The 9,735-nt window shown below is 50.5% G+C and overlaps 1 protein-coding gene across 4 annotated transcripts in view; it reads right to left on the bottom strand.

Annotated features, from left to right (window-relative positions):
* The window catches only part of LOC307086518 (single-stranded DNA-binding protein 3), a 33,807-nt gene that overhangs the window by 5,376 nt on the left and 18,696 nt on the right, over positions 1-9,735 (bottom strand). For 2 of the 4 annotated variants that reach the window (XM_079751757.1, XM_079751754.1), the window contains exons 6-14: positions 7,163-7,246; positions 3,585-3,644; positions 3,270-3,336; positions 2,321-2,385; positions 2,153-2,214; positions 1,705-1,750; positions 1,407-1,442; positions 1,212-1,266; positions 954-1,024 (exon numbers count right to left, since the gene is read on the bottom strand). In XM_079751757.1, the coding sequence (XP_079607883.1) occupies positions 954-1,024; positions 1,212-1,266; positions 1,407-1,442; positions 1,705-1,750; positions 2,153-2,214; positions 2,321-2,385; positions 3,270-3,336; positions 3,585-3,644; positions 7,163-7,246 (546 nt within the window). The remainder of the gene's footprint in view (positions 1-953; positions 1,025-1,211; positions 1,267-1,406; positions 1,443-1,704; positions 1,751-2,152; positions 2,215-2,320; positions 2,386-3,269; positions 3,337-3,584; positions 3,645-7,162; positions 7,247-9,735) is intronic. The other 2 variants (XM_079751755.1, XM_079751756.1) reach the window with 2 other exon arrangements.

The following is a 9,735-nucleotide window of genomic DNA, read 5'->3' as shown; positions in this document are numbered from 1 at the left end:
ACGCTAACATACTGTACACTATACAACACTGTTCAACATACCGTACACCCTACTTCATAACATGCGGTTCAACATACCGTACACCCTACTGTCTGACAGTCCCTCCAGAAAAATGCGGCGTTTTTTTGTGATTGTTGCGGCCAAAAATCCTTGATTTTGCGGCACGCTTTCTTAAAAAATGCGATGAAATATGCGGCATATTTATGCAATTTCATGCGATGAAATTGCGGGAACTTGCAAAAAATGCAGGAACTTCTCGATGACGTTCACGTCGCGTAATTACGTCACTTCATAACATTCCCATGGCAACAGGGGGAAATGGCTGCTCTTGTGTGAAGTAAACGCAACATTTTTCAACTTTCTGCTAAGATATATGTGACTTTTTTGCAACGAAAATGCAGGGATTATGAAATCATGCAAGCCCCGCATATTTTGCGCGGGAATCTGCAATTTATGCGGTGAAAGTGCGGCATATTTGAAAAAATGCGGCCCCCACATGAATATGCAGACTTTGGCTGATTATGCGTTGAATTATGCGATCACATAATCGCGTTTTTCTGGAGGGACTGGTATAACAGTGCACACCTTACGGTACACCGTACTGTACAACCCACTGTACAACATACTGTATGACACATCCCGTAGATGGATGAGGCAGAAGGTGAAAGTAACTCGATAAATACTACCAAATAATTGGTTTATCAATCCGGTTTGAGAGTATGACGAGGAACGTCATACAAGTCCTGGCGGATCAAGCATCTAAAGACTCGCTCAGAGCCGAGCTGCTGAGGTGAACGCCGTCTCAGTGAAGTAAAACTCAGTCAGTGGTACTTTTAGGATCACTGCGGCGGTTCTCTGTGCAGATGTCCTGCTTCAGGGCAGACACAGGCAGTAATGGACGGATAACAGCAATGAAAGTGAGTAAGGGCTCATTGTGCGACGACGGTGCTCACGTTGGGTCTGTTGCCTCCCGGTCCGATGGGGTTCATCATAGTGTAGATATTTTCGCTGGAGTTGGTCGAGTCTGGAGAGGAGACGAGCCAGAGGGGAACGGGTGTCAGCCTGGACGTTCAGTCTCCTTTAAATCTTAAGTGGTTCTTTTCTACCAATCCTAGGCTTGATGTTAACTGAGCTGAACTTAAGCTCCAATACAAATAGAAAATTGAATTTAAAAAGTGTGGAGGGATGGGAGACGCAATAGGGTGACGCACCACCTGGGCTGGGCATGATGGGAGTTCCTGGGGGCCCTCCCCCACCTGGTGGCCCCTGGGAGGGAGACAGAGAGAAACAAAAGGTTAAGTCATCAATAATAACTTGGTTTTAATTTTTTTTTTAACTTTCTATGCTTTTTGCAGTGAAAATGTCAACTTCCCATGCCCTTATAAATAAATGAAATAATAACTTACCACATAGTTTCCAGGAGATGAGGAAGAATAGGCTATCTGGAGTCAGAGAGAGACAGAGATAATCAGAGTGGGAGAGAGGGAGGGGTAGAGAGAGTGGGAGAGAGGGAGAGAGAGACAGAGTAAGAGAGTGAGAGAGGGAGAATCAGAGATAGAAAGGGAGATCATCAGAGAAAATTAGAGGGGAATCAGAGAGTGAGCGAGAGAGGGAGAGAGCAGCAGGTTAGCAGAAAGCAACAAGGCTGTGTGTATAATGAGAGGGTGGTGCTGTTGGTGTCTCACAGGTTCCTGAGGGACTTACAGAGTTAGCGTTCGGCCCCGGCCACGGCCCTCTTCCTCCAGGGCCCCTGATGAGAGAGAGGGGGAGGCAGAGAGAGAGAGGGAGGCAGACAGAGAGAGAGAGGTTAGAGCAAAGTAGATTAACAGAATCATCATCCAGAGGTCAGAGAGAGAGAACGGCTGTGGTGAAAAGAGAGGCAGCAAGAGAGAGAGAGTTGTAGAGAGAGAGAGCGAGAGAGCGAGAGAGATCAGGAATAGTAGAGAGATAGTGAGATTAGAGTCAAGTTAAACAGCGATGGGGAATAACAGCGCCTGCGTCCAGAGGAGACTGAAGGGAACGAATGAGCGATGTTGAAAACTGGGAGGATTATGAACATGTGTTCAAAAAAGCCTGTGGGGGGGTCATGCGATCATTAACAGGTGTGTGTGTTTGTGTGTGTGTGTGTGCGAGTTGGGAGGGGTCAACTTACATGTTCATTCCTGGCATGGGACCTCCCATGGAGTTAGGAGGAGGCCGCATGCCCCCGTAGTTCTGAGACAGAAAAACAAAACCGTTAAAATGAAGCTGTGTGTGTGTGTGTGTGTGTGTGTGTGTGTGTGTGTGTGTGTGTGTGTGTGTGTGTGTGTGTGTGTCCTACCTGTGGTCCCATGGCCATTCCTCTTGGGGGATTCATTCTCATTGGCCCGCCCATATTAGGATGTCCTGAAAAGAGCAAGAGAGTTTGGGTCAATGATGGGACTCACTCATTCCCATGTGGAGGACACACCCACACACGAACACACACACACTTATCTCGTATAATCCCATTAAATGCACCTCCCTGGCTCTTGAAACAGTAATCTGCTCCCAAGCCACCTCATGCCCCACTTTAACACACACCTCGACCCACAAATCACACTGTAGATAGCCTGACATCTGATGGCAAGCGGGCACAAATCCGGCCCTTTCTCTTTCTTTCGCACGTGTTTGGCTATCGACAGCGAACACAAATCCGTCCGGAAGTAGTAAACAATCCTCTAAAGGTTTCAAATTGATCCCCATGTAGACGGGCCACTGTAGAAATTCTCGATAAAATCCCCTTTATTCCCCCTCACCCTGATCACGTATGAGACGGGGTCACGACCCCTGCCCTGAGACGGGGTCATGACCCCTGCCCTGAGACGGGGTCATGACCCCTGCCCTGAGACGGGGTCACAACCCCATCCCGAGGCAGGGTTAGGACTCTTGGAAAGCATGCATGGATGCATGACTCCTTATATATTCATGCGGAGGCTTTATGTCTATTGATAGAAAGACAAATAAGGACTTTATTCATCTTCTCCCTGAGGGTTAATTAAAGTGCAATCGTCACGAATGGCCAATTACTAACATAAGAGTAGTGCGCTTTTTTAAACGTGTTGTGATAAGTCCCGGTTTCTGAAAACAACCCGGAAATGCGAGACCGCTGACATCATTGGTCCTATTCGGAGAACTCAAACATGACGTGGCGGGTCTGAAGCAGCGCTCTGTCGCAGGAGGGAATCCGCTCCACCTTTAGGAATCCGCTCCACCTTTACCGGCCGGTACCAGTACCGGCCGGTACCCACCTTGTGGTCTTGTGGGGTCCAGACTGTTTGGCAGGAGGGGCTGTGAACCAGGGATCCCCCCGGGAGGCTGCAGGCACAACAACACAAAAAGAGGTTCATTAACACGCACACACAACTTCTTTAGTAGTTAATTAGTAGTAAACAAAAACTTAATCTAGTGTCAGAGTAACGAAGGAAAAAGTAGTATATATATTTAAAAAAATTAATCAAACAATAAAATGAATAGCCAGCTCTAATTCAACTGGATTTGATACTTAAGCAGAGTAAGGAGGGAGAAGGGTGGGACATCACGTCTCAGAGAGGCAGGACCCCTACCTGGTTTGGCATTCGGAGCGCCGGTCTCGGGCCGCCGGGGTACCGAGGAGACATGAAGGGCTGGAGGAGGAGAGGAGGAGGAGGAGGATGGGAGGAGAGGACAACAGAGAGGAGGGCAGAGAGGATGGAGAGGAGGAGAGGAGTGGAGGAGAGGAGGAAGGGCAGGAGGATGGAGAGGAGGGAGAGGAGGATGGGAGGGGAGATGGAGAGGACAACAGAGAGGAGGGAAGACAGGATGGAGAGGAGGAGAGAAGGAAGGGCAGGAGGATGGAGAGGAGGAGAGAGAGGAGGATAGAGAGGAGGAGAGGAGTGGAGGAGAGGAGGAAGGGCAGGAGGATGGAGAGGAGGAGAGAGAGGAGGATAGAGAGGAGGAGAGGAGTGGAGGAGAGGAGGAAGGGCAGGAGGATGGAGAGGAGGGAGAGGAGGAGAGGAGGAGGATGAGGAGGATGGGAGGGGAGACGGAGAGGACAACAGAGAGGAGGGCAGAGAGGATGGAGAGGAGGAGAGGAGGAAGGGCAGGAGGATGGAGAGGAGGAGAGAGAGGAGCGGAGGAGGATAGAGAGGAGGAGAGAGAGGAGGAGAGGAGTGGAGGAGAGGAGGAAGGGCAGGAGGATGGAGAGGAGGGAGAGGAGGAGAGGGAGGAGAGAAGAGGAGGATAGAGAGGAGGAGAGGGAGGAGGCAGAAGGGAAGGACGGAGAGGGAGAGGGTTAGGGAGGGGGTGTAGAAGGAGGCGAGGGAGATAAAGGACAAGGTAGAGACGGGAGGAGGGGGGGCAAGAGAGAGGGCAAGGTGAAGGAAAGAGAGGGGGGTGAGGGGTTGTAGAACAGAAAGACAAAGGCGTTTTAATTATTGATCCAACCGAGCCCACTCAGCAGGGTAGTCATGGGGACCGGCAGGTGAACATGGTGTGGAGGGTGGAGGATGAACACATGAGACACACCATGATGCCACTTTGACGCCACTAGACGATGATACTAGACTGATAATATGAACATTAATAACAAGAAGAGAGTGTGCGGCCATTACATTTACTACGCAACCTGGCCTCTGGACCAGCAGGTAAGTAGAGAAAGCGCAAGAAATGAAGAGTGTTTCAGTGTGTACGAGACAGAGCCAGGGGATACTTGTGCACCCCACTCTCCCTCTCCCTCCCTCCCTCCTCCCTCCCTCCCTCCCTCTCTGCGGTGTAAGGCGACTCGGCCCGTGGTCTTTCTTGGCGTAGTGAAGCGGCACCTCGGGCCAAAGACACCATTGAAGACCTGAGAGGAAGCGTGTCCACAAACGGACTCACACACTCACAGTAACAAGAAACCGCAGGACTAAAGGGCCGGGCCGCAGCTAACACTACGCTACCGGCTCAGAGCTAACACTACGCTGCCGGCTCAGCGCTAACACTACGCTCTGCAACTGGCTCAGCGCTTTCAATACGTTACCGGCTCAGCGCTGACACTACGCTACCGGCTCAGCGCTAACACTACGGTACCGGCTCAGCGCTAACACTAGGCTACCGGCTCAGAGCTAACACTACGCTACCGGCTCAGTGCTAACACTAAGCTGCCGGCTCAGCGCTAACACTACGCTCTGCAACCGGCTCAGCGCTTTCAATACGCTACCGGCTCAGCGCTGACACTATGCTACCGGCTCAGAGCTAACACTACGCTGCCGGCTCAGCGCTAACACTACGCTACCGGCTCAGCGCTAACACTACGGTACCGGCTCAACGCTAACACTATGTTACCGGCTCAGCACTAACACTAGGCTACCGGCTCAGCGCTAACACTAGGCTACCGGCTCAGCGCTAACACTACGCTACCGGCTCAGCGCTAACACTAGGCTACCGGCTCAGCGCTAACACTAGGCTACCGGCTCAGCGCTAACACTCCGCGACTGGCCAAGCGCTAACACTACAGTCCGCTACCAGCCCAGCGCAAACCCTTCGCTAACGGCTCAATGCCAGCGCTACCTCGGCGCTGGGGGGAGCTACATTTCTGATGTCTGACGCCACGTTAAAGCAGTCGTTTTAATACCGGACATACTTGTTTTTATCTCTTAACCTGGCCTTTGTTGCAGAAGCACAACATAATTAAATAGGCTGATGGGTGCCTTGCATACAACTAAAGACACGCGTGTGTGTGTTTATGGGAGTGTGCGTTACAAGAGTGTACACGGTGTCTCCTTTTCTTGTTTTATTTATAAATGCGCATGAATGCTCAGCAGAGGGGAGGGGCCTTGTGTGTGTGTGTGTGTGTGTGTGTGTGTGTGTGTGTGTGTGTGTGTGTGTGTGTGTGTGTGTGTGTGTGTGTGTGTGTGTGTGTGTGTGTGTGTGTGTCACAAAGCCCCACCACCACAGCAAGCTGCTCCAGGGGGGCGGGGCACAGCATGAATTATTCATCCCACACAGGGCCAACCATGTTGGGCCGCGAGCAGGAGGGGAGCTGCCGTCCGCTTGAGGGTGTGGGGATGGAGCGGGGAGCTAGTGGACTTTAGCGCTGAGAGCAGCCAAGAACATCGAGGAGCAGAGAGACAGGGCTAACCCCTCGGGTCAGTGAGCCAGGGCTAACCCCTAGGTTCAGTGAGACAAGGATAACCCCTAGGGTCAGTGAGACAGGGCTAACCCCTAGGGTCAGTGAGACAGGGCTAACCCCTAGGGTCAGTGAGCCAGGGCTAACCCCTAGGTTCAGTGAGACAAGGATAACCCCTAGGGTCAGTGAGACAGGGCTAACCCCTAGGGTCAGTGAGACAGGGCTAACCCCTAGGGTCAGTGAGACTGGGCTAACCCCTAGGTTCAGTGAGACTGGGCTAACCCCTAGGTTCAGTGAGACAAGGATAACCCCTAGGGTCAGTGAGACAGGGCTAACCCCTAGGGTCAGTGAGACAGGGCTAACCCCTAGGGTCAGTGAGACTGGGCTAACCCCTAGGTTCAGTGAGACAAGGATAATCCCTAGGGTCAGTGAGACAGGGCTAACCCCTAGGGTCAGTGAGACAGGGCTAACCCCTAGGGTCAGAGAGACAGGGCTAACCCCTAGGGTCAGAGAGACAGGGCTAACCCCTTGGGTCAGTGAGACAGGGCTAACCCCTAGGTTCATTGAGACAGGGTTAACCCCTCGGGTCAGTGAGACTGGGCTACCCGGCAGGTTAATTCAGACGGTGTCTAGAAGCAGTGAGACAGGACTCCGGACAGTGAGACAGGTCTAGGGGGCAGTGATACAGATCTAGAGCAGCGAGACAGGTCTAGGGGGCAGTGGTACAGGTCTAGAGCAGTGAGACAGGTCTAGGGCCAGTGATCCAGGGTGCAGTGAGATGGTCTAGGGGGCAGTGATACAGGTCTAGAGCAGTGAGACAGGTCTAGGGCCAGTGATCCAGGGGGCAGTGAGATGGTCTAGGGGGCAGTGATACAGGTCTAGAGCAGTGAGACAGGTCTAGGGGCGGACCGTTAACCCCATCGGAGGGACTGCCAGTGGGTGTATAATCCGTGAATGGAGGTGAGAGAGAGATGGGGGAGAGTTGGGGAGGTTTGGAGAGAGGGGTGAGTGTGTGTAGGGGGGGGGGGGGCGGGGGGGTCAGAGAGCATATCTTACCTGGCCATGGGGTCCCATCATGGGGTTGCTGGGATTGTGGGGGGGGGGCTGTGCATGGGGGGACTGCTGTGAGCCTGGAGGTCCCTTTAAGAAAGAAGAGTGATGTCAGAGAGAGGGGGGGGGGGGGGGCAGTTACGGTGTTACACCTGGGGCTATCGGCCAATCAACAACCAGGACAGGGAGGAGAGGGATGACAGGGGCAGCTGCCTCTTTAGGAAGCAGGTAGAGAAAGGAAATGGGAGATTTTGGCCGACCCAATAACTACAGTCCCCACTGAGCGAAAACCAAAAATAGAAAGATTGCACAAATGTCGGAAACCACAAAACACTACCAAATATCCACCTAGCAGTAGCTAACCGCCTATGTAGGTCTTTCCTCCCGATGTTTACAGTGACAAATTCTAAACGACAAGATGTCATTTGACCCGTTGACCACACGGGGGCAGTGTTGCCAAAGGCTCAGAGCCGCACAGGACTAGCGCTCGGCTCACGAACACGATGAGGATGCTGAAATATTCCAAAGAAGCTACGGATGTTTACATTCCTTGTGGTTCCGATATTGACTGCAGCGTGCGACTGTCACACAAGAGCACGCACAAGAAACCGCCCACAAAGTTCATCCCAAGGCCAGGAGGTGAGGGCTCTTGTTCCGATCATCCAAACGAAGACCACTAAACGACACAGCTCAACACTCTTCCTCCATCAGTGGATGGCGCTCCCTTCTACCAATTTGGAGATGTGTCAACGAGGGTACCCGTTTTGATGGGAGACACTGGAATTTTCATCTCTCTCTCTCTCTCTCTCTCTCTCTCTCTCTCTCTCTCTCTCTCTCTCTCTCTCTCTCTCTCTCTCTCTCTCTCTCTCTCTCTCTCTCTCTCTCTCTCTCTCTCTCTCTCTCTCTCTCTCTCTCTCCACACCAGCATGTGAATCCCCTGTTGGCCCTCACTCCCGTGATCAAAAACAACATTTAGCAAAGTTTCTGCCTTGCTTTAGTGCCATTAACCATATTTACAGCAAACAGGCCCGGCTTTATATAATGACAGAGGTGGCCCAGCACATAGCGCACACACAAACGTCCCCCCCACCGCACACCCCCACCAGTGTTATAAATAGCACTTCCTGAGTATCCTCTCCCTCTCTGCTCGTTCTGCCTCTGTCTTTCTCTCTGGTCTTCTCTCCGTCCCTCATCCTGTCTTTCTCTCACTGTTCCTCTGGTCTTCTGCCCCCCTCTCTTTCTCTCTCTCTCTCTCTCGCTCTCTCTCTCTCTCTCTCTCTCCCTCTCCACCTTATCGTGCTGGCTGCCAAATGCCAGCGCTGTCCATCACACCACTTCCTGGTAAAGTGTGTGTGTGTGTGTGTGTATGTCTGTATCACTGTCAGTGTGAGTATCGTTGCACAACTTGACTGCATGTGAAACCGCACAAGTGTGCCTCTAACAGTGCATCTTTAACTGGCAAAGAGTGAGTGAGTGGTTGTGTGTCCTTTAAAACATTCACACACACCCTCCATTCCAAAAGCAGGGACAGGTCAGAGATGGAGATGTGAGAGAGAGAGATGCAAACAGAGCGAACTGGAATGAATAGATGAATCATACAGCATTGGAACAACACAAGACAGAGACAATCGAATGAGTGAACTGTGAGAGAGGTTTTAAACAACCACCAAAGCATCGATAAGAACCACAGGCCTTGAACTTGAATCACTGAATGAATGCATGTCACTTCAGGCTTAAGTAGCCCAACATTTGGGTGAATTTCAAAACGATGACAAAGAAAGTCCAAACCACCAACATTCCTCCAAGCATACTTCTTGAAGTATACACAATATATCCATCCATCCATCCATCCACAAGCACCAGTTCATTAGACATGTAGGCAGAAGCCCTCCCATCTTATCTCTTATCATCCAGTCCAGACATTTACCCAGCACCTCGACCATGTAGATATAAATGCAGTGCAAAGACAGGCCTACGTGTGACGGGTGTATGGGTAGGGATCATTAATATTTATTGATATCGATACCATTTTCGATACTGCTTAACGATCCGAGTCTTTATCGATACCACTATCGATACTTTTCTATTAATTGGTGGAAATACGAAGCGTTTTTAGTGATGAGGAAAATATTTAGGAAATAAATAATTGCATTTTAAATTAAATATGTCATTCTTAATAAATATTGACAACAGTAGTTTGAGTTATATAAAATAAAATGATTAGAGCACTATACAACTGTATAAGTAATACAGAAACATGAGTAATACAGTATTACTCATGTTTCTCACCAAAAACTTAATTTACCGTTTCTTTATGTTACATTTGACCGCATCATGATAACCTAACAGTCGTTTTACTGAGCCAACCTCAACACATCATCACGCAGTACATCTGAAACTTTATTTACTTTTTAAGATAACTAGCTTGTATGCTGCTGAATACAACACAGATTTTGCAATTGGATTAGTATTTTTAACTGACGGGACTAGCAACAATGTCTGTGTGTGCGATTACCACTCGTAGTTTGAGTGGATGATTAAGACGGGCCCGTCTGTGGTGCGACAGGAGAAGGAGGAGA

The sequence above is a fragment of the Pollachius pollachius genome, assembly GCF_949987615.1.
Source record: "Pollachius pollachius genome assembly, chromosome: 15".
NCBI lineage: Eukaryota > Metazoa > Chordata > Actinopteri > Gadiformes > Gadidae > Pollachius > Pollachius pollachius.
Note: the sequence above shows the minus strand (reverse complement) of the source record. Positions and strands in the feature narration are given on the sequence as shown.